This window comes from Macrotis lagotis, chromosome X (genome assembly GCF_037893015.1).
Source record: "Macrotis lagotis isolate mMagLag1 chromosome X, bilby.v1.9.chrom.fasta, whole genome shotgun sequence".
Lineage (NCBI taxonomy): Eukaryota > Metazoa > Chordata > Mammalia > Peramelemorphia > Peramelidae > Macrotis > Macrotis lagotis.
In genome coordinates, this window is record NC_133666.1 from 244,960,862 (window position 1) to 244,987,306 (window position 26,445).

At 37.3% G+C, this 26,445-nt stretch overlaps 1 protein-coding gene across 3 annotated transcripts in view; it reads right to left on the bottom strand.

Moving 5' to 3' along the window:
• Positions 1-26,059, bottom strand: part of ANKRD31 (ankyrin repeat domain 31) — a 201,089-nt gene extending 175,030 nt beyond the window's left edge. For 2 of the 3 annotated variants that reach the window (XM_074200455.1, XM_074200452.1), the window contains exons 1-4: positions 25,936-26,059; positions 10,835-10,918; positions 7,578-7,625; positions 4,809-4,903 (exon numbers count right to left, since the gene is read on the bottom strand). In XM_074200455.1, the coding sequence (XP_074056556.1) occupies positions 4,809-4,896 (88 nt within the window). In that variant the 5' untranslated portion in view covers positions 4,897-4,903; positions 7,578-7,625; positions 10,835-10,918; positions 25,936-26,059. The remainder of the gene's footprint in view (positions 1-4,808; positions 4,904-7,577; positions 7,626-10,834; positions 10,919-25,935) is intronic. The other variant, XM_074200453.1, reaches the window with a different exon arrangement.
• Between the last annotated feature and the right edge of the window lie 386 nt (positions 26,060-26,445).

Sequence of the window (26,445 nt, forward strand, 5' to 3'; positions counted from 1 at the left end):
GATATTTCTCTTTCTGACCATAAGCTTACTCCTCCAAAATCTATTATTCAGGTTTATCTAGACCTGTAATCCCTCCAGTCTTCTGTACTTTCTCAGATCATCACCGCTGTTCTAACTTCCCATCCCCCACCCTCTTCTCCAATTCTGACCCTATAGTTAGCCAATTCAACCCCATACTGTTCTCTTATTTTTCCTATTGTCACTCATTCCTTGCAAAACTTTAGCTCTAGATTATTTCCATTATCAATTTCCTTTGCTACAAGAGTTTGAAGTACTCATATGATTATGCTGACTGGGTATAAATGATAAGTTTATATTATCTATCATCAACTGGGCCCTAATAGCAGTGCAATCATTTTATTTTTCACTGACTGCTTGTATCATCCCCTACAAAAGTTTTTTCCTCATTTTCTCCTCAAAAGTATCACACTTGATCTATCCCCTCTCTTTTTCAACTGAGGACTTTGCCTGGTCTCCTACTCTGCTGAGAAAATTAAGGTCATTTGACATGCAGTTCTTCTTCATCTCTAACTCATCCTCTTCAATCTCTTTCCCTTTCCCCAGTGCTAGGACACTGAAGTGACCCTTCTTGCTAATACCATCTCCTTTACTAGCACCCTTGATCTCATCCATTCATGTCTATTACAACAAATTGAAAACTCAATCCCATCTTTCTTCCTAATATTGAATTTCTCCCTATTTACTGTTTCCTTCCTTACTGCCTTAAAATATGCAACAAAATCTTTCTCCTTAAAAATAATCATTAAACCATGCCATCTCTTCAAATTAATGTCTCCTATCTTTTTTTTTCAATTGAACTTTAAGGAAAAGCTATTTATGCACAATGCATTTAGGTTCTCTCCTCTCATACTCAACTCTGGTTTCCATTAGGGTTTCTGTTCTCATCATTCAATTAAAACTTTTCTCTAAAAAGTTATCAATGAGCTCACCTGCTAGATCTTATGAAGGTTTGGTCTTTTTTTAAAGTCCCCATCTTTCTCATCAAATCTGCTCTGTTTGATACTATTTACAACCCTCTCCTCCTGAATATCCAACTATCTGCTCTGGTCTTTCATGGTATTACTCTCCTGTTTTTCCTCCTTCCTATCCAAATACTCCTGAGACTTGTTTGTTAGTTCATAATCTATATCATGCCCTAAACTGCAGATATAGTCCAGGGCTCCAATGTGGATCCTTTTGTCCTTTCTTTGTACTCTCATAATCTCAACAAGCATTTATTAGGTTCCAGTAAATACCATAGGTTTTAACTGTCATATATATGCAAAAAACTCACATTTTTATAAAACTAATCCAAGTCTGCATGGAGTTTGGGTTGCACATCAGCAATTGCTTATGTGATTCAAACTGGGTGTCCTGGAGATATACTGAACACAAGTCCAAAACTATTTTTCTTTCCCTCCTTCCAATTTACCATTTTTCTGATTTTATCTCTGTTGAAGGCATTACCTTTCTTCTCATCTTCCAGATTTTGTAACCTAGGCATTATTCTCAATTCCTTACTCTCCTTCACCCCATATATTTCTCCCTTTATAACATTTCAAATCCTACTCTTCCTCCCTACTCACAGTCACCATTGTAGTCTCTCATCACCTGTCACCTGGATTATTGCATGGCCTCTTAATAGATCTCCCTGTTTCAAGTCTCTCTTCATGTTAATCCATCCTTAACACTGCTGCCAAAGTGACTTTCCTCGAGTGTAAACCTGATTGTGTCATCATCCCCCCTATTCAAGTGACTCCAATCTCTCCCTTTTGAGACACAGCTCAAGAACCACTTCATGTATAAAGGCTTTCCTGTTCTTGAATACTAGTGCCTTCCTCTTCAACCTACTTGAATTTCAACTACTTCTGAATTATTTGTGTTGATTCTTCCTATATTTATTGTCTTCTCCATTAGGAGAGAAGTTTTTTGTGAGTATAGATTGTTTCATTTATTGTTCTTATATCCCCACACCTGACATAGTGTCTGGTATATATAATAGGTGCTTAATTAGTGCTTCTGATGGTGGCTGGAATGTAATTTGCAAGGGGAGTAGTAGAAGATAGACATGGATATAATCTGACAAGTACACTGGGAAGATTAAGTGTTACCTTTATATTCTTAAATTTTCTTTCAGTGTGCATGATATCTAAATAGCCATAGTGAAGCAGAATGACAATTTTGTGCCCAAATTCAGAACCCATTCCTTCAACTAATAAAGACACACCACTTGTAATTCCCCAGATGTAAATCACTCTGTAAAGTGCTCTCAAAGACACTAAATTAAGTGTGTAAACCTTTTATTTTCCTTTGTTCTTCAGTCAGCTTTGCTGTGCCCTTGCTCATCTAAATGCATTCTTCTTTTTCTTTCATTGCACTGCACAAAATCAGCTGAAAAAATTAGCTGAAATGACCTTGACATTTTCAGAAGCATGAGGAGTCACAAGCTATGGGGAGCAATCACCTATGAATCTTGCTGAAATATTCTATGTGTTGGAGGACAGGACTAACTGCAACATGGCTCATTAAAAAAAAATTCCTAGGTATTTACTATCTAATGTTGATGTGAGAAATATTTCTCTAAAAATGTAAAAGTGTTTTGATTATCTGTTGTCAAGGTGTTTTTATAAAACAGTCTTTAACTCTAAATTTTGTCTTTGTGTTTCCCTATCTGTAAAATGAAGTGATTGAACTAGATGCTAATAGTGAACATTTATATAATGCCTTAAGATATAACAAAGCATTTTATATACATTATCGCATTTGACCCTCAAAATAATCCTGTGAGATAATAATACTAAAGACATTATTATTCCCATTTTACAAATAAGAAAACTATCCTTAAATGTTAACATAACATGCCAAGGGACACAGAGCTAGAAAGTAGAATTCAAATGCAGGTTTTCCTAAATCTCCTTCCCAGTTATAAAATTCTGAGTTTATGGATAATACAGTCTAAGCACTGAATTTAAATCACATATGCATTAGTTCTTCTGTTGTTCTCTTCTCATCTTTCCTAAATAGTTTTAAAAAAAAGCTTTCAAAGGCACTTACCTTCTGCCCTAATTCTCTCTAATAACTATTACCAGTTAAATAATTATGTGTTAATAATTTATGCTTTAAACTTAAATTTCTATATATTGCATATAAAATTCTTTGCAATGATTTAATACTATTAATGTTTTTAAAAAAAATGTTTGGGGGGGTAGCTAGGTAGTGCAGTGGATAGAGCACCGGCCCTGGAGTCAGGAGCACCTGGGTTCAAATCTGGCCTCAGACACTTAATAATTACCTAGCTATGTGGACTTGGGGAAGCCACTTAACCCCATTGCCTTTCAAAAAAAACCTAAAAAAAAAGATTAAAAAAATAATGTTTATAGGACATTCCAGTTTCCCAGGCTAGTAAAATTCATTAATATATAATGTTGAAAATAAAGAAAAAATAATATTTTGAATGCTACTATTATTATTTATTCAAAATTTAAAGGATGCATGTTATCTCAGGTTCTCTGAGCATTCAGGAGAGTACTCCTTTCACTAATGCAGCTGATGATCCCACTCTAAGCCTTGGTCAATGGTTTTCCTGGATTTTTCTGACTGACTGCATTCACTACCTGGTAGCTCAGCTTCTCTGGAGCTAGACCAGCCCTCAGAAGGCAAGGCATCCATTGTGTCACTAGGCATACTATACCTGAAGCTTTTCCAGTTCAGTAAGATTTTCCAGAGCTTGTGCCAAATGAGACCTTTGAGAACCTAGAGTCGCCCCCACTACACAATGACAACTTAAGAGTAGTATTTCAGTGAAAGACAGCCAATTTATTTTATTACAAACATGATGCTGATTACAATCACTAAATGTACAAGTATAGGGAATTTGTGGTTCAATGCAGCAGCATAGAATTGTGGATAGAGAGCTGGTCTTGGAATTAGAAAGATCAGGCTCAAGCCTCACCTCTGAGGTAGACTGGATGGGTAACCAGGAATCAGGGCAAATCACTTATATTTCAGTGTCTCAGGAAAACTTTTCAGACTAGGAGCTTGCAGAGCAGGTACTGATTTTAGAGGAGGGAGTTTTCTCATTAGGAGTTACTTATACTAGTGAAATCACTGGTATGTATCTCAAAATAGGAATGATCTTTGTCCTTTGAAAGTGTAGCAAGGTGTGCGTGTGAAGAGGAATCAGTTTTAAAAACCAACAGTGTGAAAACCAAGAGATGCTCTGCTTCAGGACTCTGCTACAGTCAGACTGGCCTTCCTGTTCTTTAAATTTACTCTTCTGTCTACGTCTCCTTATCTTTGCAAAGTCATGCTCAGGATGCCCACTAGTCTTAACTGCCCTTCCAGAAACCCAAGTTTTCATCAAAACTCAGCTCCAAATGTCACTACTTATATGAGGCTTTTTCTTGATTCTTCAGGACTCAGTAGAGTTTCTTCTCTGAACTTACCTTATATTTATTTCATATAAACTCATGTGGTATAGGTTATCTTTTCTGAGAAAATATAAACTCCTTAAGAGTGGGTACTGCATCATTTCTTTCAAGTCCTCACATAATGCTTGGAATTTACAGAGTAGGAGTTTAATAAATACTTGTTGACTGATATGCTCTGGGGAAATTATACACTCTATGGGTCTCTCTAGTCACATAAGCTCAAGGTAGCAGAGTACCACAAAGTGATACCCACTACGTGCACACCATATTTAGGGAACTAGAACATTAAAAGTGTAGTGAGGGTGTTGCCAACAGTGTCCCACCCAATGCTTCCATATAGAAACAAAGTCAAATTTAAAGTTCTTATGAACAACATACCTGAAGAATAACTGTGTTTGTTCTGACATTCAGAGTTCAGCACTTGATTATCTGGGAGGCCTTCTTTAGGGAAAAGTGAGCAATCCATTTCATCCCTAAAAGACAGTCAACAGTGACAATGGTTATTCCAAGACAACATTAAGAGAGTTTTTCCCTTTAAAGAATTACTGATCTATTACTTCATCAATTTATTTTTTATTTTCATTTCCATATTTGTTGAGTCCCTTTCCAGACTCACTTAACCTTTCCCTAGGTGAATGCTGAAGGGGTGGGAGACAAGAGAGACAAATTCTCCCTGTACACCAAGATCTCCACATCTCCATTTATTTAGAATACAGGTGCTTAAATATCCTCCTAGTCCCTGATCCACTCCCACTCCCCGGTACTCTCCCATCAACCTGTAAAACAGTGCTCCAGTACTGGAGGACACCAGGTGATCAAAGTTTACAGTATTCCCACACACAAATTCCCTTACATGATTTAAGTGATTTTCAACATGGAGAATATCAAACAAATATTTAAAGCAAAAAAAAAAAGCAAATATTTAAAGCAAACAAGCAAAATATTTAAAATACAAGCAAAATCAAATCACTCAGACTCAAAGTTTTTTTTTAATTCTTTTTCTTTCTTTTTTCTTGGAATCTGCTTCTCCACTCACCTACCTCTTTATTCTAAATCATCTATTTGGCTATCTCACCATTCTCAAGATCTACAGAATTAACAAAAAATGGGTGAATGGAAGTTACCAATGACCTAAAAATTCACCTTAACAATAGGGAATAATAGAATGTAAAAATAGAAACAAGAGGAAACAGAAAAGAAAGAAAAATAACTGACAAAGTTAATCTACAATTCAGATCATATGTCTCTAGGAAATTGAGTTAAGAGAAAAAGTAACCAGTATATTGCTCTGATTGTCAAACTAATGTTTAACAAAAAGTTAATCTAGTAGACTTTTGTCTTTACTATTTAAATAAATAGCTAGCACTTTTATAATGCCCTATGAATAATAAGGTAGTTTATATTGATCCTTACAACAATCCAGTGAGATAGTTGCTCTTACCACTGTCATTTTACTGACGAGGAAACTAAGGCTAAGAATTAAAGTGGCTTTGCCAGGGTCACAAAGCTGGGATTTGAGACAGGATTTGAACTCCAATCTTGCTGAGTCCAGGTGCAACAATCACTCTCCAGTTACCCTGGCATTACATGCCAGCTACACTTCAAACTCTACATTTGAAGTCCTAGGGAACTAAGTTTGAATCATTTCCCTACTACTTAATATGTGACCTTGCACAAGTCATTATAAATTTCTGAATTTCAATTTTCCCATCTACAAAATGAAGGAATTAGTCAAACTAAATCAATGCTAATATTTCTTCCAACTATTGAATTATGATTTTAATAGCATTACTAAGCAAGTGTAACAAAATGTACCTTCTTCCCTATGTACAGAAACGATGCTTTAAAATAACCTTGATGGGGTGGCTAGGTGGCACAGTGGATACAGCACCAGCCCTGGAGTCAGAAGTACCTGAGTTCAAATCCGACCTCAGACACTTAAATAATTACCCAGCTGTATGGCCTTGGGGAAGCTATTTAACTCCATTTGCCTTGCAAAAACCTAAAAATAAATAAATAAATAACCTGATACAAAAACATGTCTACTCACTAATAATAGTGATAGTAAGTAATAAGTTGTGATAAATTTAATATTCATATTAATATAGCTTCATATAGAAAGGTAGCCTGGTAGAAAAAATATATACTGTAATGTCTTCTTTTGATGTGTCTGAAAATCACAACAAAAAATTTGCGATCACTTGGCAGAAAAAAAGAAATCATTATAGTCTTTCACCTTACTTTCCTAATATCAAATAGTAGTGTGAAGTTTACATTCTTTATATTCCTTTAATTCCTTCTTTATTCTGTACTCCAAGCTCCACAGTTTTATATAATACAAAGTGAAGGGGACACTCTTATGGCTGGTAGAATGGCAAATTTGTGGAAGTTTGGGAGAGGGATTACAATCTGGCAATACAAAACAAATCATGGCCTTTGACCCAATTATTCCATTGGTAATAAACCCTAAAAGAATTATCTAAAATTTTAAAATTATTTGCTCAAAAATATTTATTAGATTATTTCTCATTATTAAAAATGAACACAATTTAAATGTTCAAATTTGGAGAATGACCAAACAAATTTGTAGCATATGAATATAATGAAATTTTATAATAATGAACAAGAAAATAAAGAAGAGATCTCAGGGGCCATGGGATGCACCTCCATTTTACTGATAAGAAAACTGAAGTCCAGAGATATTGTGATTTGTCCAAGATTTTACATGTAATAAAGATAGGAGATAGAATCTGAAATCAAATGCTCTGACTCAAGACTGTAAATTCACTGTTTTCATTTTTTCTATTTATATCCCAGGGTTTATATGGTATAACACTGTTATATTATGTATGTATATAACCAAGTATATGATATGTATATATGTGGTATACAGCTATAGGGCATTAAAATATATATATATATAATATATATGTGTGTATATATATATATATATATATATATATATATAGAGAGAGAGAGAGAGAGAGAGAGAAAGGATACAAAAATGCCTTTCAATCATTCATTCAAGGGAGTAGCTAACATAAATGAAATCACAAATCACCTGTAAAGTAATCATAGAATATTTTTGTATGCTCGTATGAATGATGTTACCCAGAATATAACTGGATAGGGACTTTTCTTACTCACTTGTGTTAGAACTTGAGACAATTCAGTTTTACACCCCCCTTCAGAGAGCTGAAAGAAATGGTAATTTTATCTGTTTAATGAATATACATGTAAATTTTTGTAAAAACTTAAGATTTTATTTCCAAGTCTTTATTTTACTCTTATTTAGCTTCTCTGTACCAAGGGGTTCTTGAAGAAAAGATGCCATTTGATTTTTAAATCTGTCATTTTGGTTCTGAGTATCCATTTGACTCATGGGTTTGTCAACAGCTTTCCCACTTGTGGCTAAAAGATCTAAACAATTAAACTCAAGCTGAAATTTCATATTATTATTATAAACATAGTGATGTGATCTTTTAATGCTGACAATCTCTAATTACATGTGCTGGAATTCTGAGTGTTGGATTCAATGTGCCCAATAAAATATAAAATTTATTATTCTGTCGATTTCTAAAGGAAAAGGATGCAGCATAAAATGCCTCTTTTATAGCAAAATTACATTGTTCCTTCACTCCAAAGAAAAATAATTATTCAAAACATCAAAAACAAGATTGACAGAAAAAGATATTATTATTATTTTAAGCAAGAAAATCCCATCAGCTCTATATCTATGCAAACTTCTCTATTTCCACACATATGAGAATGACACTCCTTTCTATGTCTCTAGGTTCATATCATCAGTCACTCCTACAAGGCTTATGGCTTCAAAAGACCAAACTAGATGTTTCCCACTTGTCTGAAGATTCTGCTCTAATTTTAAGTTATTGTCTCTTCTATTGCCTCTTTTAATTATAATACATTGCTCCTCAGCTTTGGAGACGTATTTACTCTCTGAATTCCGTGTCAGCTGAACTTTTACAGCCAAAAAGGATTGCTAGGAAAAGATTTCTGATAAGGCACATTTATAAAATGTAATCAGAAACCTCAGAAGTCATACAAGACAATATATTTACAATCCTATGATATCCAACATCTTGTACAAGTCCCCACTTGCTAGAACTCTGTTACTTTGCTGAGCCTTAATTACTCACTTGACCCTTATCTGCATAAAGAAAGTACAAAAGATAATAAAGATAGCAAACTAGCCTCAAAGGAAATAACTCCTGCCAATAGTCTTCTTTTTCTCTTTCTCTGTACCCATAAATATTCTCCCTCATGTCTGATATATCCACATTTGTTCTTAATATTAAAGAAGAATTTACTTAGAAATCTATTTGTTAATTTTAGAATTATAGAAACAAATGTGATTTTAGATTTTTAATAATAAAAACCTTTTAATTTGATGATTTTTTAAAATTAGAAAATATAATTCAAATTTAATTGTCTAAAATGTCATTTTCAAATGGCAAATGTTTTTAAATAATGATATTCATAGCATGAGTATAGTATTCACTTATGATTTTTCAATGTAAATAATATAATTCTTGTTCGAAAACAAATGTGTATGTATATATATATGTATATATATATATATATATATATATATATATATATATATATATATATATATATATATATTTCTCCTGCTCCCTTGTCTAGAAAACTGTTTTATGCACCCAAATCAAAACTTAACTGTTCAGATACTCACCCCTCAGGAAGATGACTGATGTAATAATCTTTGTAGAAAATCACACTTAATATTACTCATTTAAATTCTTATTTAAAGACTGTAGATAGTTATATTTTTCAAAGAACTGATAAAGACAGCACAATGCCTGGCACCTAATAGACACTTTATAAATGCTTATTTCATTCTTTCCTCTCTAGCCACACCCCTCAAAACATATCTAGCATGTTTTACATACAGATTAGGCCAGTTATGAACTTGAGAGGGTATAAGAATAAAAATCATATAACCTAACATCACTATCACCTTTATTCCTCTTCTCCCAACAAAGATACAAAGAAAAGAAAAATAAAGAGAATTTCATAATGTTCTTCTACAAGTTTTCTCAAAGTGATAGCAGAGAATAAGTTTTTACAAAATAATCATAAAGAATTGAATGAAAAAGAAACAGAGGTGCAAGAAGAGCCATAATTAGGTTAGGATAACTAAGGCTTGAACTTGGAAGTTAAAGGAAAATAATAGTACATTCAGAGTAACTTTGAAAAAAAATTGATCATAACACTCAATTAACAAAAATAATTTGTTAAAATTAGAAAATTTTCTGTTTGTGGTAGTAAAGAATTAGAAATTGAGTGAATATCCATCAACTGGGGAATGACTGAACAAATTGTGGTATATGTATGTATATAAGTTATGGAACACTTTTTGTATTAGAAATCAGAAGGGATGGAAATTCAGATAAGCCTGGAAAGACTTGCATGAACTGATGCTCAGTGAGATGAGCAGAACCAGAAGACCACTTTACGCTGTTAACAGCAACATGGGAGTGATGATCAACCTTAATGGACTTGCTCAATCCATCAGTGTAATAATCAGGGACAATTTTAGGATATCTGTGATGGAGAATCTGTATCCAGAGAAAGAACTATGGAGTTTAAACAAAGACCCTTTAAAAAAAAAAGTTGTCATATGTCCTACGTAATTTTGCTATCTCTTATGTTTTACTTTTTCCTCAAGGATATGATTTTCTCTTAACATTCAATTTTGATCAATGTATAGCATGGAAACAATGTAAAACTTATCAGACTGTCTTCTGTGCTAGGGTAGATGGAGGGAAGGGAGGTTGGGGGGAAAATTGTAAAATTCAAAACATTACAAAAATTGATAGGTAGAAACTACTATTGTCGATAATTGAAAAACAAATAAAATATTTATATTAAAAAAATGAGGAGCTTTAGGAGTATTCTTCCCTAAGCAGCCTTATCACAGATGAACTTTCTCAATTTAATCCCACTCCAAGTGGTATATAATTTTTTTGGGGGGGAGGGGCATTTTTTTATTTTCCCCATATCATCATCTCCCCCCACCATTTTATTTTTCCCCACATCATCATCATCATCTCCTTCCAGTGTTTTGGGGCAGGCACCCCTCCCTTCAATAGTGATCACATCGCAAATGATTTCCTCCTCAACCTCCTTTCTGCCCTTGAAAAATGCTCTTTATCCTGGGTGCAAAGATTGATATATATGGATCTAGAAGCAAGAAAAATTAAATAAAGGAATAAAGGTGAATAAAAACAGGAAAGAATAAAGGCACTTTCACTCTCATTTCCATCTTAAGAGAAAATAACAATTGGTGCTTCACAAGGTTTAATCAGTGACATTTCAGCAACAGTTCTGCATATCTATAATAATAAAATCTCTCTACATACTGGTTTTATCATGTGCTTATTCAGCTGCTCCTGTAGATAATCTTTGAATTTGTATACAAAAATCAGTCTCTGGAAAGGTTGCTTCTGGAATGACACAAACACAGAATCATTTATGATTGCTTTCTTCTTACAATGTAAAGAGTTCATACAATTGCAATAGACCCAAGTACTTAAAAAACTAACTTTGCAACAATCAGTTAACTGTCCCCCTTCTATGACCAAATTTTAATCATTGATTAGGAAGACACATATAAATGAAAGTGAAACCACAGCACTTTTCTTTTAGGTTTTTGCAAGGCAAATGGTGTTAAGTAGCTTGCCCAAGGCCACACAGCTAGGCAATTATCAAGTGTTTGAGAAACCATAGCACTTTTATCTTTCTGTGGAGTAGAGGTGCATGAGCTGTGTCCTTCAATATTTGAAGATTTATTCCTCAGAGGTAGGTGGCATGGTGAATAGAGTGCTGGGTCTAGAGTCAAGAAGAATTCAAGTCTTCCAAGTTTGACTACTTACTAGATAAACCCTGTTTGTCTTAGTTTCTTTATCTATGAAATGAGCTAGAGAAGGAAATGGTAAGTCATACCAATATCTTTACTAAGAAAACTCTAAAAAAATGGAACACACAAGGTTAGAACCAACTGAAAAATGACTAACTGATCTCAGTAGTTGGTCTGTGAGAGTTGCTATGATGAAAAAAAAAAAAAACACCAGTCAAAACTTCTGATAATATTGGAGGGACAGGGCAGGGTGGGAGAGGAATCAAATCTCTAGTGTTCCTAAATAATAATGGCAATATCTATAGGTTAAATAACTAAGCTCAAGAGTCACCCTTTGCAGGAGGCCTTTCCTTAGACCTCTTACCTGCTAGTATCTTCTTGGAGCTTATCTTCTATCTATTCAGTTGTTTTTAATATACTTTTTTATTATTATACTGCCTCCTCCATTATAGTGTAAAAGTCCTTTAGAGTGAGAACTTCATCACTTTTGTCTTTGTATCTCCCAGTGCTTACTAGCATAGTACCTAGGACAAATGCCCAAAAAATGCTTGTGATTGATTGGTAAGAATTCATATTTAAGAGGTAAACTTCAGAAAACACACAGTATCTTCAAACAACATGTAAGAAAAAAAAATCTCCTCAAGGTGTTTATTTGGAAATTATATTAGTAGATCAACATGATAATACCAGCTGATATATCCCAGTGTTGTTTTTTGCCCCTGAGGGAAAAATAGCCAGGAGAAAAATCTAAGCTGGAGAGTGCTCAAGCCAACACCAAACAACTCTGAGGACCACTGTGAATTTTTTTTTTTTAGTTTTTACTAGGCAATGGGGTTAAGTGGCTTGCCCAAGGCCACACAGCTAGGTAATTATTAAGTGTCTGAGGCCAGATTTGAACTCAGGTACTCCTGACTCCAGGGCCAGTGCTCTATCCACTGAACCACCTAACCGCCCCAACACTGAATTTTCAATGTAAGCATTTACACTACAGAAATCTCAAAAGCTAATCAAGACTTGACTGTTTTTCATTTTGTGGTTTGTATAAAGAAAGTAAGAAAAGGTGTTAATGATGAATTTTAAATTTTAAAATGTGTCACGAACAATTTTTTTAAACATTTACTACTTTACCCCTTCATTCTGCCCCATCCCACATTCTACCAAAAGGTCAGTCTAGAATTTGAAAATGCTAAAATATCTTTCATATTCTAAAAAAGTGTGTATATATATATATATATATATATATATACACACACACACTGCTCTCTGGTATTCTATCACCTTGAAACTAACATTCAAAAGAGTACCACTAAGACACTTCAGCATAAGCTGTAAATCCTGACAGAGAGCTGGCATTGGATCAAAGGTCAGTAATCTGCTTAGCTCTTAAATGACTCTAGCTGAGCACTTTGAAATCAAGTGCCACTCAAAGGCATAAAATAGTAAAACAGGAGGACAAAGAAAGAGTAACGTTCATGTGATAAAATTATAGCATGTTAAGAAAAACTTACACTGGACAAATCACTTTACCTCTGCCTCAGATTCCTCAATAAGAGCAGCAATTTCTCTGCTCAGATTAGATAATATTTATAAAGTGATTTCTAATCTTTATGGCACTATATAAATATGAACTGTTATTATTATTACTCTTTGGTCTTTTCTTTTTTAGGTTTTTGCAAGGCAATGGGGTTAAGTGGCTTGCCCAAGGCCACACGGCTAGGTAATTATTAAGTGTCTGTCAGATTTGAACCCAGGTACTCCTGACTCCAGGGCCAGTGCTTTATCCACTGCACCACCTAGCCACCCCTACCACCTAGCCGCCCCCTCTTTGGTCTTTTCAGCAAGTACAAACCATGCATCCCTCTTTCCCTTCTACCTCTATCCAAGGAAATGATAATGTTTGTCCTTCATTCTTTTTTTTTAGTTTTATTTGTTTAAGGCCATAGGATTGTGACTTGCCAAAGGTCAACAGATAGGCAACTATTAATTGCCTATTAATTAATTGCCAATTAATTAATTTCCATTTAATCTAAGGCCATATTTGAACTCAGGTCCTCCTGACTCCAGGGTTGGTGCTCTATCCACTGTGCCACCTAGCTGGCCCTGTCCTCCATTCTTGAAGAAGACCATGACATCAGGGAGGTGATGCCATGACAAGCATATGAATTGGATTTGAGTGAGGGGATGCTGTGCTAAGTCACTGGCCTTTCCTCCAGGGCTATATGGATCCAGTGGTCAGATATGAATCAGGATGACTGGAGATGGCCCACTGGATATGAGGCAATAAGGATTAAGTGACTTGTCCAAGGTCACACAACTAGTACATGCCAAGTATCTGAGGCTAGAGTAGAACTCTCATCCTCCTAACTCTCCAGGGCTGGTACTCTACCCACTATACCACATAATCAAGTCAACACTACCATTCCTGGAAGAAATATTTCAATCACTTGTTAAATGACTTTCCTGACCAAAACCCTCTTCCCTTGCTACCATGACTCTCTATGTATTGTCTGAGGGCAGGGACTGTCTTGCTTTTTTAAAATTTTCATCCTCATCATGATGCACAATGCTTAGCACATAGCACTTCACAAATGCTTTTTCATTCCTTTATTTTCTCTGTGATAAGTACTTAGAAAATTATATTCATACAAATGATTTGATAAGTGTTATGCAAGAAGCACTAGACCGGAAGTCAAGGAAGATCTGGACTTGAGTCCTGATTCTGACTCTTTGTGTGATCCTAGGCAAATCTCTGAAACTTTCTGAGACCTAATTTTATTATTTGGAAAATTAAAATACTATTATTTATATTACCTCCTTCACAAGGTTATTGTGAGAAGGGTTCTATAAGCCTTTAAAGTAGGATATAAATGATTGACATTATTCCCCTAGTTTTTGGTAACATGAAACTGGCTTTAAAAATAAATGTTTAGATACTACAACTCACCCCATAGTTCTTTGCCTTCCTAAATTCCTATGCAAACTGACCCTGCTCTACTTGGGTATGGCCAGAGAAAAAAAATTAACATTTTTACTGATCAGTATGCTTCTTTTCTCAACAGAACTGGTATTTCTCTTCTCTAAGGTCAATCTCTTTACACATACACTCAGTCCCATCTACTCCAAATTTCTCCGGCATATTGCCCCACAAGCATTCTCTCTCTTTTGCCTACAAACACGACCTAGTTTTATCCCTCTTAAGTAGTATCTTTCTTTTGAACTGTCTCCTAATTTGTACATACTTTTTCAGGCAAAGAAATGCCTTTAAAAATAAACAGGTCTATTTATACTCTACTATACTTCTACTTCCTTTCCTCTTCCAAATCCTATGCAATCTGGCTTCCAATCTCATCATTCAACCAAAACTGCTCTTTCCAAAGTTTTCCATGATCTCAAAAAATAAATTAGATGGCTATTTCTAAATTTTCATCCTTCTTGATATCTCGTCAACATTAGATAGTGTTGATCACACTCTCCTCCTGGATACTCTCTTCTTTCTGGGTTTTAAAACATTACTCTCTCCTGATTCTTGTCCTATCTTTTTGTCCACTCCTAGTTTTCTTTGCCATCCTTATTCACTATCTCACTGGTCTCACTGGCTCAGATTTTCCTCATTTATAAATAGATCCTAATTTACAAATAGATCCTAATTTACAAGATTTGTTGTTAGAAACAAAAGAGTAAACCTATTTAAAGTATTTTGAAAATCTTACATCACTAGAAACATGCTAGCTATGATTATAAGTAAGATTACTCATAAGATTTAACCCTAATTTTTCTCAAATCCTTTAACATGAGCTGACTAGTAGATATAATAGCAGAATTGTTCCAAAGACATCTCAAACTCAACATGCTCAAAATAAAATTCAGCTTTCCTTTCAAAACTGTCCTGCCAAATTCTGATGTGGAGTAAACACCAGGTTAGCTTTTCAGTCATCCAGGCAAAACTCAGTGTCTTCAACTCCTCACTTGTCCCACATAGCTAATCAAATTTGCCAAATCTTGTCATTTCTAATTTAACAGTAATATCTCTCACATCCAATCCCTTTCCCTAGTCACAAAGCCTATTCCCTATCCCCATCCCAAGTCCAATGTAGTCCTCATCATCTCTCAAATGGACTATTTCAAAAGCCTCCCTATTGGTCTTCCTGCCTAAAGTTTCTCACCATTCCAATTTAATGTCCACATATTGTTAAAGTGATTTTCTTAAAGCACAGATATGATTTTGCCACTTTCCTATTTAATAAACTTCAACAACTCTCTAGAGGGTAAGCCTTAAGTTAGAAATCAAGAAGACTCATCTTCATGAGTTCAAATCATATGTCAAAAATTTACTAGCTGGGTGACCTTGGGCAAGTCACTTAACCCTGTTTGCCTCTGTTCTTCATTTGTAAAATGAGCTGTAGAGTTTCAGACACTTAATAATTACCTAGCCATGTGGCCTTGGGCAAGCCACTTAACCCCGTTTGCCTTACAAAAAAAAAAAATTTTTAAAATGAGCTGTAGAGAGAAATGGTAAATTATTCCAGTGTCTTTGCAAAACAAAACAAAACAAAACAAAAAAACCTAAATGGGATCCTGGAGTCAGAAAGGACTGAAAAGCTAGCTCTCTTTCCCTCAAGAGATCAAATATAAACTTTGACATTTAAAACCCTTAACAATTTATCCTCATCCTGCCTCTCAATCCTTATTTATATCTCCAATCATTACTTTCCTTCCAGTACTCTTAACATCCAGAAAAACTGACTTTCTTACTGGCTCTTACACAAGATACTTAAATCTCCCATCTCTAAATCTTTTCACAAGTTGCCTACTCTTCCCCACCACCTCCTGAGTGGGATCACTCCCTCTACTCACTCTCACTGAGAGAATCCCTACTCAGTAAAGTGTTATATTCTACCTGAGGCCTTCCTGATTTCGCCTATGTCTCTCAACAACAAAAAAAATCCTACATATATATATATCATATTTATATCCTCTATCATATATACACACACACATATATATCTTTTCATATACACCTATATGTTTATATGTTGCTTTTCCATCTAATCTGTAAATTCCCTGAGGCAGGAATTGTTTTACCTTTGTCTTTGTAGCTGCAGATCATAACATATTCCTAGGGATGTTGTAGAAATTTAATAAATGCTTGCTAATTGCTTGATTAAATATTATTCTACTAAGTATTCACAGCATAGTTGAAGAAATGAAGAAACAAACTAGAACAGCAGTTAAGAGGTTAGAAACAATTAGACATTTTTTTCCATAGGAATCATACTTTTGAATGTCAAACTCTAGAATTATATTAGTTGGAGGTAGGCGATATAAAGATGGGCCATCTGTTCCAGACATTCAGAAGGCATTTAAAAAGTTAAGATGACTCTGTGACTAAAATAAAGATAAACTTAATCACAATTATTATGCTTCCAGTATAGTCTATTAAGATAGTTGTCAACATAAACCTTTCTGTTACGTAAAAAAGGATGGGACAACGTTGTATGCTACTTGCAGGCAAAAAACAAAAACTAAAAACAACTAAACACTAGTATTTAACATTAATCTAAAGCAATTTATCGGTGATATTTGTATGATGTTATTTATCTATTTATGAAGCAGATGACTCAGTGGATAGAAGGCTAGGACCTGGAATTGGGAAGGTCTGAGTTCAAATTCAACCTCACTTAATATGTTATGTGAACCAGTTTGTTTCCTCAAATGTAAAACATGGGGTCATAAGAGCTCCTACCCCATAGGTTATGAAGATCAAATGAAATATTTGTAAAATGCTTAGCACAAGACCTCAAAGTAAGCATTATATTCTTATTTTTTCCTTCCCATCTAAAAGGTTTAGTATAGTCTTTCATTAACATATGATACTTTTATATTGAATATAATTGAATGTATTAAATATAATTGTAATTCTTCCATGAAAGGTCTCCTCCTGGCATTGTGGGGTTCATGTCCATTTGGAGGTCCACTTCTCACTTATTTGGCTTATTGTCTCCACCCAGAAGGAAACAAAATACTTCTGTATCAGGACACTTCCCCCAAGAGTATTAGTATCAGAATAGCAAATCTTTGAACATAGAATATTTTTTTTAATTTAGAAAATAAAGGACACAGAAAGAACTTGGTCCTGAGTCCATAAAGAATCAAGAGATCACCCCCTCCAAGTGGGCCATCATCACCCTGCAAAAAAGCTAGATGACCTTCATGTAATACACTACTATTGAGTCAAGTGCAGCAAGGCAAAGTCAAAATTTTCTCCTCCCTGTTAGTGCTCTACATCTCATTACTCTTTCACTATCAACTCTCCTGTCTCCTGCCTGCAGTTTTGCTGCAGTCCTCCCTTCCCAGCAGGAGTCATTGTTGTGAGGTTCCTTAAACTATGATCAGGTTACTCCCCCAACTTGCAAATGCTCTCGAGGGTTGGGTCCCAGAGGATAGCTGCTCTCTCAGGTTCTGGGTATAACCCATAGTTCATAAGCCCCTACCAAAGTGCTTCCAATGAACAATCATGGCAGTAGACACAATTAGCTTTTAACAAAGGCATTTTAATTTTACTAAGACAGTATGGCAAAAACACAACATTCTTCCAATAAATCTGAGAAACACTCTCCCCAAAAATATATGAGAAAAGTGGGATAATGCTCAAAGTGCAATGACAATAAAATAATTGTGTGGATTATATGCATAAAATAAGTAATGATCAGTTTCTGCTCCTTCAGGGCCTGAAAATCTTTTTCTTTCTCTCCTCATAGAAGCCTCTGGCTGGGTTCCTAGGACTAGCTCTTCTCCACAACCACATCACAAGTCTTGTTTGCCACACTCTTGAAGCTACTTCTTCCCTTAGGTGACTATCTGTTGAAATTTATGTCAGTCCAACAACTACAATTCCATGCTACATATGTTTCTTCCCTCAGGTTTATGGGGAGAATGCATTTCTAATGACTATCCTGCTCTTGTCCTCTCATCTAAGTAAATGCCTTGGCTAAGAGCTGACATGTCTTCTGATGTATATGCTTGCCACCTCGGGGCCATTTCATCTAATTATCACTGGATGCAGGTCTCCTTTTGGCCTGCAATCTTTCCCATCCTTCCCTATTTCCGTTGAGGGCACAACCATCCTTCCAGCTACTCATGTTCACAACTTTATTATATCCCTTTAGTATGCCTGCTTCCTCCCCTTCCACACCCTAAATCCTACAATTCACCAGGTAGAGGATTCAAATTCAACAGGTTTTCTAATTCTAGAACATCTCTAATCATGTGGTCTTCACTCTAGTTCAGATCCTTATCACCATTAACCTAGGCTCAGGCCACAGCCTCCTAAATGATCTTCCCTAGTCTCTACCTTCTTAAAACTTTATTCCTAAAACACAGTGGTTCTCTATTACCTCTAAGGGAAAAAGTCCAACCCAATTAAGCCTCTACCTGCCTTTGCAGTCTTATTTCACCTTTATGCACCTTCTACTCCAGTGAACCAGTCTGCTAACTGCTCCTTTACACAAAACCCTATCTCCCACTGTCATGCCTGTGCCCTGGGGGATCCCTATGTCTTGGAAGGCAGTTCCTCTTCGCTTTATCTTCCTTCAACAACTGAGCTGTCACTACCTTCATTTCTCTGACAAATATTAGTGCTCTTTCATTCTTGAAATTACTTTGTATGATTTGACTATATTTAAATTTATTTCGGGAGCCAAGATGGTGACAAGAAGGGATCGAGTCTTAGGAGCTCTCTCATAAAATTCATCAGCTAAGGACTCTAACTAAACTTTCGAGAGACAGAACCCACAAAGGGATCCAGTGAGGCAGTTCTCCTACTCAAGGTAAGGGGGAAAAGAGCAGAAAGGCTCTGCTCCCCAAGGTGGAGGGGCAGCCCACCAGAGCCAAAGAACCTCAGCCTCCCGGAGGCAGCCCCAGGGCGCTGGGAGTCCCAGCTCACAACAGCAGGGGAGTCTCCTGAGCTGCACCCCGGGGAGCACCGGCACAAAGTGGGGGGAACAGCAGGGGAACTCTGCCAGAGAGAGCATGTGGAGCCCAGCCCTCAGGGCACACAGCAAGCAGCATCCTCTTTCCCCAGCCCTGATCCAGGAAACAGAAGCAGGCAAGCAGGAGCCCCCAGGGCATGAGCCCATTGAGCTGAGGGAGGGGAGTGAACAGAGATTGCCTAGCTCTGTCCTCTGCCCCTGAAACAGGACTCTGGGGCTCTGACCACATTCAGATCCTGATCCCAGTCTAGGCCCCCCAATAGAACAGCAGGGGCCCCCCACCTCGGTCCCGTGGCAGAGGGGGGCGCTTATGGTCATTCACAGACCAGGAGGGAGGACAGAGCCACACACACTGAGACTCTTGTGGGAGTGTCCCAAAAGTTCAAGAAACACCCCAAATCAGGCCCGGGCTGGGAAAATGAGCAGAGAAACAAAAAAAAAAAGACTATTGAGAAATATTTTGCAAATGAACCCAAGAAGGACCAAAATACTCAGTCTGAAGATGAGGAAGCACAAGCTCCTGCATCTAAAGACTCCAAGAAAAACAGAAATTGGGCTCAGGCTATGATAGAGCTCAAAAAAGACTTTGAAAATTAAATGAGGGAGTTGGAAGAAAAACTGGGAAAAGAAAGGAGAGAGATGCAGGAAAAACATGAAAATGAAGTCAGCAGCTTAGTCAAGGAAATCCAAAAAAATGCTGAAGAAAATAGCATGCTAAAAACCAGCTTAGGTCAAATGGATAGAACAGTTCAAAAAGTTACGGAGGAGAAGAATGCTTTAAAAAGCAAAATTGGTCAGATGGAAAAAGAGATAAGAAAACTCTCTGAGGAGAACAAATCCTTCAGACAAAGAATAGAATTCAGGGAGATTGATAAATTTACCAGAAATCAGGAATCAATACTTCAAAACCAAAAAAAAGAAAAATTAGAAGAAAATGCAAAATATCTCATTGAAAAAACAAATGATATGGAAAACAGACTTAGGAAAAATAATTTAAAAATTATTGGAATACCTGAAAGTCATGATCAGGAAAAGAGCCTTGACATCATTTTCAAAGAATTACTACAGGAAAATTGCCCTGATATTCTAGAAGCAGAGGGCAAAATCGAAATGGAGAGAATCCACCGATCCCCCCCCCCCCGAGAAAGAGATCCCCAAAAAACCAACCCCTAGGAATATTATAGCCAAGTTCCAGAACTCCCAAGTCAAAGAGAAAATATTACAAGCAGCCAGAAGGACATAGTTCAAATATCGTGGAGCTGCAGTCAGGATCACACAGGACTTAGCAGCAGCTACATTGGAAGCTCGTAGGGCTTGGAATACAATATACCAGAAGGCAAGAGAGCTTAGAATGCAGCCAAGAATGAACTACCCAGCAAGGCTGAATGTCCTCTTCCAGGGAAAAAGATAGACTTTCAATGAACCAGGGTAATTTCAAAGGTTCCTTTTGGAATGGCCAGAGCTGAACAGAAGGTTTGATCTTCAGATGCAAGACTCAGGTGAAGCATGGAGATTGGAGGAGAGGGGGGAAATACGAGGGACTTGATGATGAACTGCATGTATTCCTGCATAGAAAAATGACACTGATAATACTCATATGAACCTTCTCAGTTAATAGAGCAGGTACAGGGAGCTTTTATAGTTGAAGCACAGGAGAAAGCTGAATTCGAAGATAAAATATGGTGTAAAAATGTAGTCAATAGAAAAAATGGGAAATGTAATGGGAGAAAGAAAAAGGAGAGGGGGAATAGTCCAAGATATTTCACGTAAGTTTTTTTTTTATTACAATGAGCTATTTCAATGATATGGAAGGGGGGAGGCAAGGGGGAATGAGGGAACCTTTGCTCTCATCAGAGATGGCTAGGAGAGGAAACAGCAAATATACTCAATGGGGTATAGACATCTGGAGTAAGAAGGAGGGGGGAGCAGGGGGAAGGGGTGGGGATGTGAATAAAGGAGGAGAGGATGGACCATGGGGGGAGAGTGGTCAGATATAACACATTTTCTTTCTTACTTCTTGCAAGGGGTTGGGAATGGAAGGCCTGCCCAGGACCATAGGGCCAGGTGGATTCTGGGCCTAAGGGGTGGTTGCAGGGCTTAGGGCTTCTTGGCCCCAGGACCAGGGATCTGTCTGCTGAGCCAGTCAACGACCCTACAGCAGAGTCAGAGTGAAAGGAGAGAGAAAATATAGTACATGGTAGTGGAGAAATAAGAAAGGAGGGAGCTGAGATCAGCAATGGCAACAGTGGAAAAATATGGAAATAACTTTTGTGATGGACTTATTATCATAAAGAATGAGATCTACCCATGACAGAGTTGTTGGTGTTGGAACAAAGACTCAAGCACATTTTTTGTTATGATTATTTGGGGGGAGGGTGCAGGGCAAGTAGAGCTGGATGGCCTGCCTGGGGCCACATAGCAGGGTGATCTTTGGGTGTCTGGGGCCGGATTTGGACCCAGGTGCTCCTGGCTCAAGGGCCAATGCTCTGTCTGCTACCCAGCCACCCCTACTATTATTACTATTTTATTTTATTTTGGGTCTTTTTTTTCTTTCTTTTTTTATCTTTTGGTTTTTGCAGGGAAGTGGGGATCGGGTGGCTTGCATGTCACATGGCTGGGTGATTATTGGGTTTACGAGGCTGGATGAGGACTTGGGTGCTCGTGGCTCCAGGGCTGTTGCTTCATCCATTGTGCCACCTGGCCATACCTACAATTATTACTATTATTATTTTTTTTATTTTAATTTTTTTCTCTCCCCTTTACTTTTTTCACCCAAACAAGTCTATCTATATTCATGGGGGAGGAGGGGTATTTTGTTTACTTGTAAACAAGAATATTTTATTAATGTAAAAAAACATTTGTACAAAATGAGAATAAAAAAATAAATTTAAAATTTAAAAGAAAAAAAATTTATTTCTACGGGCCCATGGTGCATCCCCCATTGAATATAGTCCTCTTGAGGGCAGGGAGTGTTTCAGAAGTTTTTGTCTATATGCTCAGCAGAATAATGCCTGGCATAATTAGCAAACAAATGTATCTGACAAGATCAGTGTACTCATCATTGGGAGACTTGGGGTGCCACCCTGATATTATGAAGCCTATTCAGTGGCTAGTTATTCTGTCATATTCAAATAATACTGCCTCAAGGATCTGACTTGGAATAGTCAAGGAATAGAGAAAAGTCAGAGCAGAGACAAAGAGAGGCAAAGGTACAAGTGTTAAGGAAAGTTGCTTCCACTCCCTTTAAAGCTCATGATGTCAAAGGTCAGAGACTAGCTACTATAAATAATATTTTTTAAGTCTCCCCCTTTCCCTCATTTCATTAGTCAACAAGTTGAATTGTAGCAATTTTAAAGTAAGTTCAAAGCTCATGAGATAGGAAATAGTAAGGAGGTAAAAAGACCTTTTTCCCATCCAAGGTGTTCTGATGGACCTTCAATTCAACCCAGGAAAAGGACGCTGTATATCAGAAATATATTCCATTGCAAAAATAATTAGAATGTGGGTTAATATGGACTGCCTCCTGACATAATCTGCTTTTTTAGAGAAGCAAAGGAACAACTTTCCTCAGGGTCAGTCAGAAAAGTCTATAAGAATACTATTAGGGTAGCCAGGTGGTAAAGTAGATAATGCACCAGCCCAGGAGTCAGGAGGACCTGAATGCGGCCTGGATACCTTACTAATTGTATGACCTTGGGCAAGTCACTTAATCCCCTGCCCCATCCAAAAAAAAAAAAACCCAAACTAGAAAACTATTTAAAATTATAGCAGATGAAATTTTTTTTAAAGTACTCATAAGGATAAAAGATTCTACCTACTAAAATATCGTTTCTTACCTCCATATATTCCTCTGAGACCACAGTGCAAACTGGGATCAGATTTAAAAGATGTATCTTGAGCAAAAACTTTGCAATCAACACAAACAAGACAAATTGTTCTACTTTCTTAGATTAATAAGAAAGCAGTAAAGTAACCAAAGTCTGCCATTCCAACTAACATCTTTCATTTTATACAAAACCATAAAAATTCATGACTAAATCAGCATAAGAATTTACATTTCTGAAATATTTTTCAGATATAAACACTCCCATTATTAAAATTTTACAATGAGGAAGGAGAGGGGAGATAATCTTTGATCTTTTTTAATTTCTTGCTATTCTACTCTGCTATTCTACAAATACTATGGTATTTAGAAGGATGTGACGAAATACATCCATCATTGGAGAAAAGAGAGCATTCCTACAAGAATGCACAAATATCAAAAAGACCAGTGTTTTTCCTTGTTTTTCCTTATTTCACAATATCACAATTTTACTCTGTGCATATTTTGTCACAATCCATTCATGAGTTAACTCTCATCTTTTTTTATTCTATTTTCTTTATTCTTATAAAAACTCAGAAATATGGGGCAGGTAGGTGGCTCAATGGATAGAGCACTGTCCCTGGAGTCAGGAGGACCTACCTGAGTTCAAATCTGCACTCAGACCCTTAATTACCCAGTTGTGTGATCTTGGGTAAGTCACTTAACCCCACTGCCTTGCAAAAAAAAAAGACCAAAAACCCAGAAATATTCTAGTTATTTCTAAGATAAGAATTTTCCTGATTTTTATAAAGTTAAAAAATTTATTATTAGGAAAAATACCACACACCATAAAATCCTACTATCTGATTTTCTCAGTATAACACTTTGAAAATTGTTCTTTCTTCCTTGCCCACTTAAATATACTCCTGACAATCATACTGAAGCAATAAAGTGATGCAATGATTAGAGATGTTGAACATCATTAAGAGGAGAGGTTTTTTGAGGGTTGGGGGTAGAGGGGATCTTTAAAATATGACCCATCATTTGAATATGACCACTTCCATCTATTTGTGAAAAAAGATATGATGAAAAATTTTTTAAAGCACTTCAGTTTTAGATCTCATCAAAATCACAATAGCAACATAGTTCTCGTACCATATTGGAGTTGATGAAAATGTATAACTAAAACATCATTTTCAATGTAATTCTAAAAATAGTATGCAGCAGTATTTTAATGAGTACAAAATTCTTCAGCTTGACTTCTCCCTCCCTGCCCCTGGGGGCTGATTCATTTAATTGATTTATTTCATTATGAATTCCAAGTATTCTTATATTTTGCAAATCATTCTCCCTATTTTTCATTTTCTTTAAATGTATAACAAATCTTAGTGGAAAACTTTTACAAAAAGAAGACATGGGTACAGCATAATTTCCTTATATAAAAGGTTTGAGTTACAGGATTAACCTTACAATATAGAATGATCATACCATATCAGATGTTTCCTTGATGTCCCTTTGTTTCAGATTACCTGATAAGGCAAACTATATATATGCAAACCACTGTTTCTAATGAGCTGTTACAGTGAGAATCCGTTTATCTACAGAAACAGTAAATCAAGGCATCTTTAAATGCCCTTCAAACTATTTACATTTTTATAGTTCAGGGGTAGTCATGTGATAAAAATAATTTTGCCTTTTTTTTAACTCTATAAATTAACACTAAGAATCATAATTATTGAGCATTGCTAAGGTACCCGCCTTTGTGCTATAACCAGTTGCTAAGAGGTTATTCTTATATTTTGACCACCAATTATGCTTTCAACCTTCTGTAAAAATCAAAGATAATTTAGAGCTAGATACTGGCAGAACATTATACAAACTTTAAATATGGCAATCCTTGTTGGACTGGAATCTGCTTTGGTTTTGAGATTTCATACATCATAAATGGCAAGATTTCATACCACAAAGGGACATAGATTCTGCTCTATTTCTGCTCTACCGTAATGTGGAAGTGACTTTTGTTTCTCAAAGGCCACATACGGGAGAAGTACTAAATCTAGTAGGTTCTAGAAGTTAGAATGGCATCAACACAGATCCCTTGCATTCTGAGAGGTTCATGGGGGCGGGTTGGCAACCCACAATGCTCTGCAGCTTAAGATGAATCTCTTAGAATTTTCTATTTTATAGTAAAAAAAAAAAGGAGAGAATGCTACTTTAAAAAAAAAAAATCTTAGGTTATGACGATTGTCTGTTTCTCTATTACTAGTTCTCTAACTTGACCAGTCTTTTCCTTGGCTTTGATGGCGTCTGCCCCTTCCCATCCATTCCTAGCTTGGGTTTCTCAGGCCTCAGACGCAGACTAGCTGCAGGACGCTGCACAGCTGGCTTCTGTGCCTCCCCCAGTTTAACTATAAAAGAGAGACAATAACAGCCCCTCCCTCCTAGAGTCTGTTTGCACTTTGCAAACCTTAAAAGAGAGATGTAGGGGTGCCTAGGTGGTGCCAGGAGGACCTCAGACACTTAATAATCAGCTAGCTGTGTGGCCTTGGGCAAGCCACTTAACCCCATTGCCTTGCAAAAACTAAAACAAAAAAAAAAAAGAGAGGGAGAGGTAAGTGCCAGGCTGGGGGTGCTCCAGATCGCCAACCTTAACCCTCACTCCTCCCGGGCGCTAGAGCTCCTGCAACACAGCAACCTTGGGCTGGACAACTGTCTGGTGCTGGGGCAAGGCCCCGGCTGTGGCCTCGTGCCGGAGGCCTCGGGGGCTCGACACCCCCTTTACAGGAGGTTCGTCTAGCCCGGGGGGGCAGTCACCTTTTCAGGGGCGGCTCCTCGCCCTCCACCGGCGTCTGGTCACTGTCCCAGCCTAACCCCGGGGGCCGAGTCTTCCTCCGTGGCTGCCCCGCGCCCTTCCCTCCTCTGGCCCCGCCGACCCTCCGCCTCGAGCAGGCCACGAGAGCCCCGGAAGAGAGGGGCGGGGAGGCGGGCGAGGGACAGGTACGGAGCATGCGCCCACGTCCGGGGGCGGGGCCCGCTTCCGGGAAAGAGCGCCCGCCCCGCCCTCGGCTGCGCGCGACCGGGAAGAGGCGGGGCCGCGCTGGGGCGCGCCTCCCCCGGAAGGAATGCCGTGGGGGGGAGGGGGCTGGTGGGAAGAAGTCAGGTGGAAACCCCGTGCTCCCCGGAGCTCCGGAAGTGACGAAGCGCGGCGGAAGGGGAGGGGCGCCCCCGCTTGTCGGCCACTTCCGGGAGCAGGCCTCGTGCTTGGCCTCCATCTTGGGACCAACCCTGACCTCTTCAGAGACTCAAGGATTTGGGGGAATCAGC